General features: G+C 47.1%; 1 protein-coding gene across 1 annotated transcript in view; it reads left to right on the top strand.

Annotated features, from left to right (window-relative positions):
- The first annotated feature begins 5,189 nt into the window (after positions 1-5,189).
- The window catches only part of MIOS (meiosis regulator for oocyte development), a 36,045-nt gene continuing 24,898 nt past the window's right edge, over positions 5,190-16,336 (top strand). The window contains exons 1-2 of the mRNA XM_089664185.1: positions 5,190-5,459; positions 10,644-11,965. Of these exons, the coding sequence (XP_089520311.1) occupies positions 10,663-11,965 (1,303 nt within the window). The 5' untranslated portion in view covers positions 5,190-5,459; positions 10,644-10,662. The remainder of the gene's footprint in view (positions 5,460-10,643; positions 11,966-16,336) is intronic.

Raw genomic sequence — 16,336 nt, 5'->3', positions numbered from 1 at the left:
CATTGTGTTGCGTTTTTGCACCTGTGTTTTTGCCGTGTTTTGCGTTTTTTGTTGCTAGGCAGAACGTGGCAAAAATGCACTTCATGCTGTTCTGCAGCCATTCCATTGATGTCTATAGAACCAAAAACGCAATGTTAACCCCCGGTTCACACCTATGTGGCCGTGAGGGCCACGTTTTGCATGGACACGAGAGCCCATTCATTTGAATGGACTCCTGTGCCCATGACACCCAGGGAAGAAGTCCCTGTATTACTTTGGAAAACGCAGCCCACACGGAAACCTCAGTTCCCAGTACGGTTGCGTTTCCCATTGAGGCCATTAGTGGCACCTGCCCGCGGGTCCGCAATTCTCTGTGCGGGTGGTGCGGCTGCATGGATTTTCGTGCAGATCCACAGTGGCACGACCCGCACAGATGTGAACCGGGGGTTAGCACTCAAAAAAATCCCTGACCCTTTCCAAAAAACACACTGGGTGAAAACGTGGAAATGCGAACATGTCCCATAGGAAATCATGTTAAATGGACTGCTAAACACTGCTGAAAACTCACACTGTGAACCTATGGGAAAGAAAGAGCAATGGTGAAGTTTATAGTTGTATACTGACACCTGCTGGCAGCAGAGAGAACCTGCACCTGTTTCTCCCTATAACCCTCATCTAGCCTTTGTTCATTTTAGTGTTTGTAGTCTACTCTAATGCAGGCCATAGACGGATCAAACATCAGCCGATTTTAAAAAAAAAAAACCCGAAAAATCAGTCGTTCGATCGGCCGACGTTGCCACCAACATTAAAAAAAAATCGGCCAATTTTTGACCCGTCTATGGCCGGCATTAGACAGAGACAGGGGAGCACACCATACAATGTGACAGCAATACAAATACATTATTTGGATTACAATGTTTTTATTTGGATACAAATGGATACATTTGTTGCAACCGCAAGACTTTTTCATATAAAATATAATAGCGGACTGGACTTCCAGTTCGTAGGAAGGATTCAGGTGTCTCCCATTCCTATGATCGATTCACTTTAGCAGAATAAAATTTCTTCTTCTTTTTTTTTCTTTTCTTCTTTTTCTTGTTCTTCTTATTCCTTTACTTCTTCTTCTTTTTTTTCTTTTTCTTCTTCTTTTTCTTATTCTTTTTTTTTTCTTTTTCTTCTTTTTCTTCTTCTTGCAGGTCACGGCTCATGCGCAGATTTTTTTATCGGTAAAACGATCGGCCGATTTCCCATCATTGCCGGGAAAATCGGCCGATCGTCAAAATCGGCCAGGAATTTTCCAACATGACTGATAAAAAAAAGTGCAAAACCCGAAAAACGGCCAGCCAATTAACCCACTAACATGTGAAAATCGGCCAATTTTTTTTTTAGCTGAAAAATCGGCTGATTTTTGACCCGTCTATGGCCGGCATAACACATTTTTCAGTACAACGCTGGATTCACCGATTTTTATTTCCAATTTTTTGTAAGGCATAGTAAAACTTGGAAAATTAATGTTTTCCGGTAAATGTTCCAAACGCAACTTTTTCGTGTAAATTGCGCAGCTCCAGGTATTTACCCCAAAATATAACTACCGCCATCTGATTATCAAGATATCGCAGATTTTTATGTAATGTAGTGGAATTCTGAAGTTCAAAGTGAACATTAGAGTTTCTTCTCCCCTTCAAGCATGCATGTGAGCATGAGATCCAGTGGAATTGGTGTGAGCACAGACTGATGACGACATTATTACAGGTTCACGATCGTTCAAATTGGCTTGTAAGATCATACGTCATCCAGATCATTTGGGGTCCAGGAGCACCTCATCAATGCCTAACCGTGGCTTCTTAGCTGCACTCTGAAAAGTGATACACTGTGAAACCTGACTGCATCGGGATCCTGCTGGACCGGATGATGCGAGGTGAGTCAAAAGGTGACCCTTGGGAACTGAGCTGCATTTAAAGAGTAACTCCACTTTTCTGGAATAATAACCCTACCCCTTGTAATGTCCCCATGCTGTCATGTTACAACCAGAAACGTCAATGTATTTTATTGGGATTTGATGTGATAGACCGACACAAAGTGGCACATAATTGTGAAGTGGAAGGAAAATGAGAAATGGTTTTCAACATTTGTTACAAATAAATCTGTGAAAAGTGTGGCGTACATTTGTATTCAGCCCCCCGGAGTCAATACTTTGTAGGACCACCTTTCCCTGAAATTCCAGCTGCAAGTCTTTTTGGGGATGTCTCTACCAGCTTTGCACATCTAGAGAGGGACATTTCTGCCCATTCTTCTTTGCAGAATCGCTCAAGTTCTGTCAGAGTGGATGGAGAGCGTCTGGGAACAGCAATTTTCAAGTCTTGCCACAGATTCTCCATTGGATTTCGGTCTGGACTGTGACTGGGCCATTCTAACACATGAATATGCTTTGCTCTAAACCATTCCATTGTAGCTCTGGCTGGATGTTTTGGGTCGTTGTCCTGCTAGAAGGTGAACCTCCGCCCCAGTCTCAAATCTTTTGCAGACTCTAACAGGTTTTCTTCTAAGATGTCCCTGTATTTGGCTCCATCCATCTTCCCATCAACTCTGACCAGCTTCCCTGTCCCTGCTGAAGAAAAGCATCCCCACCACATGATGCTGCCACCACCATGTTTCACAGTGGGGATGGTGTGTTCAGGGTGATGTGGAGTGTTCGTTTTCCACCACACATAGCGTTTTGCTTTTAGGCCAAAAAGTTCAATTTTGGTCTCATCTGACCAGAGCCCCGTCTTCCACATGTTTGCTGTGTCCCCCACATGGCTTCTCGCAAACTGCAAACGGGACTTCTTATGGCTTTCTTTCAACAATGACTTTCTTCTTGCCACTCTTCCTTAATGGTCAGATTTGTGGAGTGCACGACTAATAGTTGTCCTGTGGACAGATTCTCCCACCTGAGTTGTGGATCTCTGCAGCTCCTCCAGAGTTCCCATGGGCCTCTTGGCTGCTTCTCTGATTAATGTTCTCCTTACCTGGCCTGTCAGTTTAGGTGGACGACCCTGTCTTGGTAGGTTTGTAGTTGTGCCATACTCTTTCCATTTTCGGATGATGGATTGAACAGTGCTCCATGAGATGTTCAAAGCTTGAGATATTTCTTTATAACCTAAGCCTGCTTTAATTTTCTCCACAACTTTATCCCTGACCTGTCTGATGTGCTCCTTGGCCTTCATGATGCTGTTTGTTCACTAATGTTCTCTAACAAACCTCTGAGGGCTTCACAGAACAGCTGTATTTATACTGAGATTACATTACACACAGGTGGACTCTATTTACTAATTAGGGGACTTCTGAAGGCAATTGGTTCCACTAGATTTTAGTCAGGGGTATCAGAGTAAAGGGGGCTGAATACAAATGCCTCCACTCTTTTCAGATATTTATTTGTAACAAATGTTGAAAACCATTTCTCATTTTCCTTCCACTTCACAATTATGTGCCACTTTGTGTTGGTCTATCACATCAAATCCCAATAAAATACATTGACGTTTCTGGTTATAATGTGACAACATGTGAGAAGTGTCAAGGGGTATGAATACTTTTTCAGGGCACTGTATTTACATTGCAGGGATTTTAACAAACTTCCCTACAGATTCCTGCCTTTTGTTGTTCTGGAGGAATAGCTGTTAGTCCGTGTCCATGTATAGAGGGAATCTGTATGGGAGTGGTTTCACAATCATCACTCAGCTGCAGTACCTGCAGGGCTCTGATGAGGAAAGTGGCAGGGTCTGCATCCCTTTAGATGTGACTTCCCTTTGGGAGTATCTCACCAGAAATGACATTCTTGTTGCAGGGGATGCCTGAAATCTTTCTATCTTGGTGCAGACTTCTGGGAAAATCAGTGAGCCAATCACACAAGCAGGAAATGACATTTCTTGGTGGGGGAGGGGGGGTTTATACACCATCTGTATACAGAACACCTCCAGGCAGTTGTATTGCATTTTACAGAGAATGACAGCTCTGCAGATTGGAAAGGAAGGGAATGATTAATAACCTCCATTACAGTACGACTTGTGTCACCATTCTATATGCTATATTATTATTTTTTATTTGCTAATTTTTTTCCCCCCAAAAGTAGAGTTACCCTTTAGACTTTCTGGATTGGTTCGGGTTATGGCCTCATACACACAGGCATCTGGGGGGGGGATGTTTTTACCGCCCACCCAAAGCAGAACATGCCGCCACCACACTTTGTTTCATGACATTACAATTCTACTTCCAGCCATATTCAGCGGGCAGAACCGCCGCCAAACGCTACCCATGCTAGGGAATAGGGCCGTACTGCGACTGCATGCAATGCATGTAGCTGCGATGGGGCTGCCATGTCATCCCTTTAATCCGAAACACATATTCTGTACGCAGGGGGCTGGGCCTGCAGACAAGGCACCAATGAGCGGCATTACCATCGTAATCAGCCACAGAAATAACGTGTTCCCTTTTAAAGGGATGAGGTGGCAGCCGTAATATGCAGTGTGGGCTTTGCAGGGTTAACGCAACCAGGGGCGGACTGACCATTTGGAAACTGGGGCACTGCCCGAGGGCCCGGGGTCAGAAGGGGGCCCCATGAGATGCCCCTGGTACCTTTTTCATAGGCTTTTTTGAGTGTGGGTGAGGACACAGGGGCCCCATGATCCCCTATTGCCCGGGGGCCCCATGAGTTGTCAGTCCGCCCCTGAACGCAACATTGAAGTGGCAAAATGCCACCTTCCAGCTGCTTCTGAAAAGCGATCCATAGTGAATCACTTTTCAGAGGGATAACAATGGCTCATGCAAATGTGAATGAGCCCTACGTGAGCTGTGCAGCATTTCCCACGGCGGCTGTCATTGGCTCTTTAAATGGTGAGGGTGTAACAGGGATCCTTGTTATCTATAGACCCTGCGACCTGAGAGCAGAGGAGTCAGGCGGCTGGTGGGCTGGCCGTGATGATAACACCGCCCACTCGCTAAGCACACGCCCTGAGACGAGGAGGAGTCAGGCGTCTGGCCGTGATAACACCGCCCACTCATCGCTAAGCACACGCCCTGAGACGAGGAGGAGTCAGGCGTCTGGCCGTGATGGTAGCACCGCCCACTCATCGCTAAGCACACGCCCTGAGACGAGGAGGAGTCAGGCGGCTGGAGGGCTGGCCGGGATGATAACACCGCCCACTCTCATCACTAATAACACGACCTGAGACGGGGAGGAGTCAGGCGGCTGTTGGGCTGGCCGGGATGATAACACGGCCCAATCTCCACTAAGAACAGGACCTGAGACAGGAAGGTGCGCGTAGAGCGATGACGACGCCACCCACAACAACGGCTCGGTCACATTTCGGTTCCGCCCATCTGTGGAGACCTGACGCTGTTGGCGTGATGACGTAATTCCGGTTCACAGGTCAGGTGATGTGTGTGAGTGAACCGGGACGCCGATTCCCGGGGCTGTCTTCTTCCTCCCGCCAATTCCCGGACAGGTAATTCTGGGTGACGGGAGCCATGCTGGGGAGGAAGTACAGCGCCGAACACGTGTACCGGAGACATGGCGGGGAATAGGGAGGTGTATGGGCCTCTTACATAGAGTTCACAGCACACCTGTACATTGTATACCGAGAGACAGACCTGTACTAGAAGACTGCCTTCCCTTCCTCCGCTTCACTGCACCCTACCACTTCGGAGAGTCCACTCCCCCCCCACAATGGTTCCTCCCACAAGTCAGTCTGTTCTATGGAGGAGTGTGATCCTGGGAGAGTACATTGTATGTGCAGGGGGGAGGTGGATGAGGGAATCACACACGAGGGCCGGGTCACACTATAGAAACTCTGTCCAGATGTGTTCCGGATGCATTCCTGCAGGGGTGCGTTCTGGTGTGCAGTCCAGTTACCTTTTCCCCCCTCTTTTTCTTATATTTAAATAGGGACATGTGCGTTCCAGTACAGTTCTGTGCAGGAAAAATGCAGCCTGTTTTTTTTTTTTCTTTCTGCAACTGGAATTGCAAGCACTGGTGTGAACTATGACATTGACCACCATATCACCTACTTTCGGTGCGTTTTTGGATGCGGGAAAAAAGCAACTGAAAGGCATGTTTTCGGTTTACGAATGAAGATCCATTGAAAATAATGCCTCCGTTTACACATTTTTTTCGCAATACAAAGTGTACATTGGTGCCGATTATTAGATGTGATTGTTGGCTTTTTAGGTTTTCTTCTCTATTGCTCACAGAATTAGCTGTCACTTTCCCTGGAGCTAAAGGAAACATTGTTTCTCTTAACTCAGGGAAATAAACTAAAAGGAAACATTTTCTCTTTTATGTGGGGGGGTGACAGCTGAATCTCTGAGCTATAGTGAAGGAGATAAAAAAAGCGATAATTACATTTAAAAACCGGCACCATAATAAATAAAAAAACAGCATGGGGTCCCCCCTCCCATCTATACCAAGGCCTTCAGGTTTGGTATGGATTTTGAGAGGAACTCCCACGCCAAAATTTAAAAAAAAATGGCGTGGGGTTCCCCCCCGAAATCCATGCATGCAGCCCAGCAGGTCAGGAAAAGGAGGGGGGAGCGAGCGCTTCCCCTCCTGAACCATACCAGGCCACATGCCCTCAACATGAGTTGCTTCCCCCTCAAAACTCCTTGTCCCCATGTTGATGGGGACAAGGGCCTCTTCGCCAAAGCCCTGGCCAGTGGCTGTGGGGGTCTGGGGGCAGATCGGAATCTGGAAGCTCCTTTTAACAAGGGGGACCCCAGATCCCAGCCCACACCCCCCTCCCTCCCCATGTGAATGAGTAGTAGGTACATGGTACCGCTACTCATTCACAAAACGTGTAGTGTAAAAAAAGTCCTTGATCCAACGTCAATCACGATGCCTGCTGTTGCAGCCAACCCGGAAAAAAAAAATAAAGGCTGCGCTTCCAACCAGGGGCGGGCTGTCCATTCGAGCATTCAGGCACTGCCCAAGGGCCCAGGGTCAGTAGGGGGCCCCATGAGATGCCCCTGGTACCTTTTTTCATAGGCTTTTTTTGGGCGTGGGCAAGGACACGGGTCCCATGAGTTGCCAGCCCGCTTCTGGTTCCAACAATGTCTTTCAGCCTTCTGCTTGCTCCGGTGGTTTGCCAGTTCTTAAATATGTAAGGGGCGGGGCCACTCAGGGACATCACCTGAGTGACCCCACCCCACTCCTCATTGGCTGTGACTGCCTGCAGTGGGAACCAATCACTCATGCTGCTGTGTGTCAGGCAATGAGAGAGAACTCACATACATACACATACTAGAGCTAAGTTAGACCGGAGACAACCTACCAGCATGGCTGTGAAGGGTGGGAGGAAACTGGAGTACCTAGAGGAAACCCACGCAGACACAGGGAGAACATGCAAACTCCAGGCAGGTGGTGCCGTGGTTGGAATGAGACTGCAGCAGAGTATCTGACATCCATAGGAAGCCAATGGGTGGGCTGTATTGTCAACAACTACCAAGAGCCAAAATAAAGTATTTGTGTTGTATGAGGAATAACAATAATACGTGATGTTCTACGGCATAAAGCCACAGATGAAACTGAGGGGCCCAGCACTGTACACCAAATCAAAGTGAAATCAAATATAAACAATATAAATTAACCCCTTGCCTACGGGGCACTGTCGCCCCCTTCCTGCCCAGGCCAATTTTCAGCTTTCAGCGCTGTCACACTTTGGATGACAATTGCGCGGTCATGCAACACTGTACCCATATGATATTTTTATCATTTTTTTCACACAAATAGAACTTTTTTTTGGCGGTGTATAATCGCCACCGGGGTTTATTTTTTTCACTATAAACAAAAAGCAAACAATCTGAAAAAAAGAAAAGGTTTTTCTTTGTTTCTATTATAAAATTTTGCAAACAGGTAATTTTTCTCCTTCACTGATGTGCGTTTAGGAGGCATTGATGAGGAGGCACTGATGATGCTGCACCAGGGGCGGACTGAACATTTGGAAATTCGGACACTGGCCGAGGGCCCGGGGTCAGTAGGGGGCCCCATGAGATGCCCCTGGTACCTTTTTTCATATGCTTTTTTGAGTTTGGGCAAGGACACAGGGGCCCCATGATCCCCTATTGCCCGGGAGCCACATGAGTTGTCAGTCTGCCCCTGTGCTGCACTGATATGCAGCAATGATGGGCCCCAATTATCAGTGCAGATCTGTTCTGTGACATTTGCCGGTTGTTGGCAGTACTTTCCTCACGCTGTCACGTTGCTGATAACCGGCAACCGTATTCACTTTGTGATCTGCTGTGTCATTGGACACGGCTGATCATGTGGTAAAAGGCCGCTGTGATTGGCCTTTTACCTAATTATGTGATCAGCTGTGTACGTAGGACACAGCGATCACTGACAGCACCGGGGGGGTGGCGTGTTCTGGGAGGACATCATATGACGCCCTCCCAGAAATGGACAGCCACACTGTAGCCGTCATTCGGCTGTGGTTATTTGAAGTCCAACGTCAACACAATGTGTGAGTCCAGTCCCATAGGCAGAAGTGGTGATACGTCCCGTGACCGTTTCTGTCATTTTCATATGCAGTAACAATGGTGCAACATAGATGGATCATCGGTGTAATCTCATCCAATTCGGTGCCTCCTCACCCTCCAGGTTAGCGATGTCTCACTTCACACCGCACTCACCAGAGAGTATTGACTCCATGAGGGTGAATTATTAAAGACAAATAGACTGTGCACTCTGCAAGGGCATTTGCTCCAGAGCTTAGTAAATGAGGTTAAGCTTCACTTTGCAAAGAATACCCAATCATATGTAAGGGAAAAAAAATAGCATTTTTGCTTGCACATGATTGGATGATAGAAATCAGCAGAGCCTCCCCTTATTTCAGAACTTCTCGTCAGATCTAGAGCAGCTGCATTTGCGGTGCACAGACTATTTGCCTTTAGTAAATCAACCCCCTGGTAGGTGAGCACAAATTCCAATCCCCCCAAGAGGTATCCAGGATATTATACGTCACGCCAGTTGCTCAAATGGTCAAATGTAGTGCGATAAGCACAAGAAAGAAAAGCCTCTCATAATTAAACACCATTAATTATTACAAAAGGAATACAAGGCAATGCATTTCCATATATAAAATTCCAGAGTGGGCATGAACCAAGAAGCATTCACTGTGTGTGTGGCTAGCGTGTTCTCTACCAAGTGGATGTCATGTCACAGGAAATCCTCAAGGGAGGGAGGAGCAGGTAAGTGCCCTGCCATCCTAGGCTGTGTGTTTCTATTGATGTACACAGTGTAGGGAGACACAGCTCTATTCCCTGCATGCAATGGTGGCTTCACTGGACACTGCAAGAGAAAGGAGCCACCCTTTTTTTCTGAAAAAAGCAGTCATTGCACCAGCCTGAACTGGAACATAGGCAAGATGAAGAAGTTGCGTACTCAGTGATAACTGAATGTCAGCTGCTGAAAGTGTAAAGTGTTACTAAACCAGAACAGTAAAATCAGTCTGTAAATGCAGTAAAGCATGCTTGTTATACTCACTGTGGAACCTAAGGGGTTAATCCACATTCTGTAAAATAGCTGTTTGATCCTGTCTTCTCTGATCCTCCCTTTCTTCTACTGTCCCCAATGCATCTGCTGATAGTATAGAGCCCTAGGAGGCAATCTGTGCACGCTTAGTTTAGTGTGTGTTGTTTTTTCGGGGAGAAGGGTGCATGCAAGGTCCGGGGATAGCGAATATAGTGAATGCAGGGTCCGGGGAGACCAGATATAGTGAATGCAGGGTCCGGGGACAGCGGATATAGTGAATGCAGGGTCCAGGGAGACCAGATATAGTGAATGCAGGGTCCTGGGAGACCAGATATAGTGAATGCAGGGTCCTGGGAGACCAGATATAGTGAATGCAGGGTCCGGGGAGAGCGGATATAGTGAATGCAGGGTCCGGGGAGAGCAGATATAGTGAATGCAGGGTCCGGGGAGACCAGATATAGTGAATGCAGGGTCCGGGGAGACCAGATATAGTGAATGCAGGGTCCGGGGAGACCAGATATAGTGAATGCAGGGTCCGGGGAGACCAGATATAGTGAATGCAGGGTCCGGGGAGACCAGATATAGTGAATGCAGGGTCCGGGGAGACCAGATATAGTGAATGCAGGGTCCGGGGAGACCAGATATAGTGAATGCAGGGTCCGGGGAGACCAGATATAGTGAATGCAGGGTCCGGGGAGACCAGATATAGTGAATGCAGGGTCCGGGGAGACCAGATATAGTGAATGCAGAGTCTGGGGAGACCGGATATAGTGAATGCAGGGTCCGGGGAGAGCGGATATAGTGAATGCGGGGTCCAGGGAGAGCGAATATAGTGAATGCGGGGTCCAGGGAGAGCGAATATAGTGAATGCGGGGTCCGGGGAGACCGGATATAGGGAATGCAGGGTCCGGGGTTTAGTAACATTTTAATATCACTTTAAGAGGGGTATTGTAGTTTGATTTTCAGAGTAACAGTCTGCTTCATAAACTGCTACAAGTTGGGAGCGATGCCTAACCTATCCATGCATTGAGTAATAACTGCCAGAATAGGTATCAGACCTGTATACAGATTTATATTCTCTAAATTGTTTCTACTTCTGCTGAACTGCCTTTCTTCATTCACCTTGTGGATTGATCATAGTTATATATTTATTTTCTCTTTCTAGTGTCCTGTGAACCGCAAAAATGAGCGGGTCCAAACCGGACATCCTTTGGGCTCCCCACCACGTGGACAGGTTTGTGGTCTGTGATTCCGAGCTCAGCCTCTACCACATCGAGTCAGCAGCCAGCACCAGCTCTGAACTCAAAGCTGGATCCTTGAGACTGTCCGAAGAAACCACGGCAACCTTGCTAGCTATCAACTCTGACACCCCATACATGAAATGTGTGGCATGGTACCCAAAATATGACCCGGAATGCCTCCTGGCAGTTGGTCAGGCTAATGGCAGAGTTGTCCTTACCAGTCTAGGCCAAGACCACAATTCTAAGTGTAAGGAGTTGATGGGGAAAGAGTTTGTCCCTAAGCATGCCCGGCAATGCAATACTTTGGCTTGGAATCCTGTGGACAGTAACTGGCTGGCCGCCGGTTTGGACAAACACAGAGCTGACTTCTCCGTCTTGATTTGGGATATAAGCAGCAAGTACACGCCTGACGTAGCCGTCCCTATGGAGAAAGTCCGTCTTTCCTCCACCGATGGTGAATCGTGTTTAGTGGTGACAAAGCCACTGTACGAACTTGGACAGAACGATGCATGCCTCTCCCTTTGCTGGCTTCCAAGAGAACAGAAGCTCCTGCTGGCCGGCATGCATCGCAACCTGGCTATTTTTGACCTCCGAAACACAAACCAGAAAATGTTTGTCAACACCAAAGCCGTCCAGGGGGTGACGGTAGACCCACACTTCCATGACAGGGTGGCATCCTTCTTTGAAGGGCAAGTGGCAATCTGGGACCTTAGAAAATTTGAAAAGCCAGTGTTGACCCTTACCGAACAACCAAAGCCGCTAAGCAAGGTGGCCTGGTGTCCAACAAGGACGGGCTTACTCGCCACGTTAACCCGGGACAGTAATGTAATCAGACTCTATGACATGCAGCACACGCCCACACCTATCGGTGATGAAACCGAACCCACCATTATAGAAAGGAGCGTACAACCTTGTGATCACTACATCGCTTCATTTGCCTGGCACCCAACCAGTCAGAACCGCATGGTGGTGGTCACTCCCAACAGGACGATGACTGATTTTACTGTTTTTGAGCGTATTTCGCTGGGCTGGAGTCCTACTACCTCCTTGATGTGGGCCTGCAGTAGGCAGCTATACGAATGTACAGAAGAAGGGAAGGACAGCTCTGTAGACAGAGACATAGCCACAAAAATGCGCCTAAGAGCTTTATCAAGGTACGGATTGGACACAGAGCAAGTCTGGAGAAATCACTTACTGGCGGGAAATGAAGACCCTCAGCTAAAGTCTCTTTGGTACACTTTGCACTATATCCTTCAAGTGACTCCTGCTGTTTTGTTTGAAGGGATTGCTCATCAGATATTTGAGCTAACAAGCCATGTTGCACTAGCAAGCTTGTTGTGGCAACTCAATAATAGGAATGCTTAAGAGAGCGCTTTCCTGCTCCTATGGTGTTGCTTCCTCACTAGCTAAAATGATGTAGAATTATGCAAGCAAGGGAAGTGGCAGTGCAGTGACACCTTGCTAAGGAAGGGACGGACGATGTAGGAGCAGTTTGATGTTCTCTCTGTGCTTTCTCTGTCGACAGCAACATTACTTGTTTGTGCTAGCCTGGCAAGCAACAGAGCAACACTTTAACCTCACTAGCGTTCTGATTATGTCCATATTTCTGTGCTCAAAGCGGTACATTTTTTTGCATGGAAATATGTCGTTTTTTTATTGTAGGTCTGTAAATTCTTAGGAATAACTCACTGAAATCTGTCCGAACAATAGTCTAGTAAACATCCCGGGTATGATAAAACTTGAAACACAAAATCATAAATTATAATTTAATAAACAATCCTAAAAAATAATAATAAATTGAATTCAATAATATAAACAAACCAAAACACTGAAATGTGAAATACAGCGCCAAGTTCGCACATCGCTGAGCAAAGTCGCAGAATCGTTTTCAGTGTCTGATGAGGAATTTCCCCCACGAATCATTATCACTCAATTCTGCAAGTGGTTCTGATTTACTATCGCTGTTCTCTAGCCGGTCTAAAACCGCTTTTGACCTAAAGGGACGCTTTTTGGACGCCATGGACTTTTCTAAGTTTCCAGGCAGAAAGAACAGTAAAAATGCAGGCAGGGCACAGGACAAAGCACTCGGGACAAAATGTATGTGAAATGGTTTGATACAGGAATGTTATACTATGTGATTTTAGTGTATTTAGAGAATGTCACATTTTTAAATTTCCCGCCGGTTCCGTCCCTGTACGTTCCGACGTCGCAGGGAACGGAACCCGGTAGACAGATGCCGACATTGGCCGGAGGAGATGACCGGGGACGCTGCAGGGGGGACATCGCGGGAGCGAAGGACAAGGTAAGTGCTGCAGGGAATCCCTGAGCAGCGCTGTAGCTCGGGGTTACCGCTTTTGGTACTGAAACTTTACCCTGAGCTATACTTGGGAATACCTCCAGGGAGGTTAAAGAGCAGGTGTGCGTTCTTTCTGTTCTTAATCCTGTCACTGTGAGTATCCACCAGCAGCAGGATTACTAGCCAAACTGACTTTCAGCTAGGGTCCATGAGCAAAATCTAGCTTGCTTTTGGGCGTATTCAGATTATAATTGCTATCAGTTTGGGTCATTTGATATCATTCAGTATTCATTGATAGGTAAATGTGACTTTCCTCCAAGCTGCATCAATCTGCCTCAAGGTGCTTTTGCATTGCCATCGACCTGTATGGTGCGAGAATAAGTTCTGAGGCAAACAGAACCTCATACATGCTGGCCCTTACAGAAGAGTTCCTAATAGCGGCATGGTAATCATTGACAATTGCCTGCAGAACGTTCATTGAGAATTTGCTCCATAGTAGACAACTCACTTTCCTAAAAAGCATGTGGAAAAGAAAAAAGCCTACATCTGATCACAAAGGTTGAGCTGCATTTTTATTGCCTCCCAACTGCTTCCCCTTAAAGTGGGTTTTCACCACCCCCCACATTTTTTAAAAACAACCCTTTCATGATGGTGAGATTTACACATTTTAGATTCTCGCCCATCCAGTGAATCCAACGATGTCCAGCAGAGATCCTCCTCTCTTCTGGCAGCACTCGGTCCCTCACTGTCATGTTTTGCTGTAACATCATTGCGCAGCTGCCAGCTGTTCCGGGTTCAGCCAACACATCTCTTGATGACGCCCCATTAGGCCATCCCCCTCCTCTTTCACTGAATGAAAGGCTGTGCCTACTGGCATATGTGACGTTCATATCCTGGGAGGCAAATGGGGAACAGTGCACATCGTTTGTCTAGGTCAGGGGTCTCCAGACTTTATAAACAAAGGGCCAGTTTACTATCCTTCCAGCTTAACCTCCCTGGAGGTATTCCCTGGTGTAGCTCGGGGTAAAATCACATATAACATAACTGTATCAAACCATTTCACATACATTTTGTCCCGAGTGCTTTGTCCGGCGCCCTGCCTGCATTTTTACTGTTCTTTCTGCCTGCAAACTGAGAAACGTCCATGGCGTCCAAAAAGCATCCCTTTAGGTCAAAATCGGTTTTAGACCGGCTAGAGAACAGCGATAGTAAATTGGACCCACTTGCAGAATTGAGTGATAATGATTCGTGGGGGAAATTCGTCTTCAGACACTGAAAACAATTTTGCGACTTTGCTCAGTGATGTGCGAACTTGGCGCTATATTTCAAATTTCAGTGTTTTTGGTTTGATTATATTATAAAATTAAATATATTATTTTTTATGATTATTTATGAAATTATAATTTATGATTTCGTGTTTCAAATTTTAACATACCCGGGATGTTTACTAGACTCTTGTTCGGACAGATTTCAGTGAGTTATTCCTAAAAATTACATAATCAGACCGCTAGGGAGGTTAAGGGGGGCCGGACACTGGCCATTGGGAGTAAAAAAGGTCCCGATGTCAATGGAAATAAAAAATGCCCCATTGTTGGTGTCAGTGGGAGGAATTGTGCCCCATTGCTGGTGTCATTGGGAGGAATTGTGCCCCTTTGTCAGTGGGAGGATTATTTCATTTGTTGGTATCCGTGGATGAAAATCGTGCCCCAAGGGCCAGATAAAAGCAAACAGAGGGCCACAGTTTGTAGACTTCTGGCCTAGGTGAATGACGTTTAAGGGGGGGGAGTGAATTAAAGGGAAAAAAAAAATTCCTAATCGTGCAGAGGACTGGAGGGGGGATGGTGACAGGGAGGATGAAGAACCTCTATGGGATGCAGAGGCCGCAGCCAGGGTGTAGACATGCTGCCTTGCTTCGCAGTGACAGCAGGTAGTAAATCCCCTGTTGCTTCCAGTGTGCCCACTGAGCGCGACATGTTCATGTGAATTTGCAGGGTTCAAGGCAAGGATGGGAAAGAACCCTAAGGTCTTGTTCACAAGAGCAAAATGTACAACAAGCTTTTCAAAGAATTTGCAGAGCTTTCTACAAGCTTCTTTAACCCCTTGGCGCCTCCCGGCCCTTTAAGGGTTTCAGAAGCGTGGGGCGGGGTTTTAGGGTCATGTGACCGCCGTGATTCGCCGTCACGGCGGTCACACGATCGGGAAAGGTCCCGATTGAAAGAGGAGATCGGGACCTTTCCGTGAGTACCGGGCATGTGTGCTCGGACCACGTGGGGTGCGCGCTCTCAGTACATATGTTTTTCTTAATTGCGCACTAATGTGCCTCCGCTCGGCGTCTAGGCCCAGATGCCGGGAGGCCGCACATTTGTGTATGGCCGGCGTGAAGAGGTTAAAATACCATTCAGCTTCAGTTTGGGAAGTGCTGCAACTGTCAGTTTAACCAAGCTGCTAGTTGGCTTCAATAGGCTTCAGCACTACTTCAGTTATGCTAGCAGCGTGCTTACCCGCCCCCCCCGTATGACTGCCCAACACATATGTGCAGAGGCAAAAGTGGGCTTTAACCCCCATACTCTGCACATGAGTGTCGCAGGGAGGCCAATGTTTATGTGCTGCAGCTGCCAGTATGGGGTAAAGATGGGTAGCCAGCGGGACCAGCATCCAATCATGTGACCAGTGGACAAAGCATTTGTTCTTTTATTCATTTTTTTTTTTTTTTTCCCCAGGCTTTTTTGCCTTCATTTTTACCTGGTAATCCTACCAGTAAGACACTTCCTGCCCCATGGTGACAACAATCCCTCACCTTACTGTAATGAAGGAGTAGTGTTAGCGTTGTCACCCTAGGCTGTTGATTTGGAATACAGAATGTGCTCTCCATCATAACATAGTAGTCGATGTTCTTTACACCACATAAGATTGCTGCACAAATCTGACAACATTGTTTGTTGGGATTTCAGTGCTCCAGAGTCAGTGTGTGTAACGGACCGCCTGACAGCACCTCTATCAGTCCCCCGGTAGAGCCTCCTCAGAGTGCGGAGTCTAAGCACCGGAGCACTTGTTCACCAGGGCCCCTGATGGGGGGGATGGACTTGGAGCGCTCCGGTACCAGGTCGCAACTACCAGGTATCTCCAACAGGGGTAGAGGAGTCTGACAGGGGCTCCAGAGAGCTATGAGTCTGATGTAAGGGAGCCTAGTGATCCCTGCGGGGTGGGTGGATGGATGAGCTAAATCAGAGTCATGCAGGCCGGGTCGGTAACTAGCGGATCGGTAAGGTACAAAACGGTAGGCTAAGGATAGTCGGGTCACACGCAGGGTCAATACCAGGA

This window comes from Staurois parvus, unplaced genomic scaffold, assembly GCF_062004578.1.
Source record: "Staurois parvus isolate SC_StPar_1 unplaced genomic scaffold, SC_StPar_1.0 ptg001847l, whole genome shotgun sequence".
Taxonomy (NCBI): domain Eukaryota; kingdom Metazoa; phylum Chordata; class Amphibia; order Anura; family Ranidae; genus Staurois; species Staurois parvus.
Note: the sequence above shows the minus strand (reverse complement) of the source record. Positions and strands in the feature narration are given on the sequence as shown.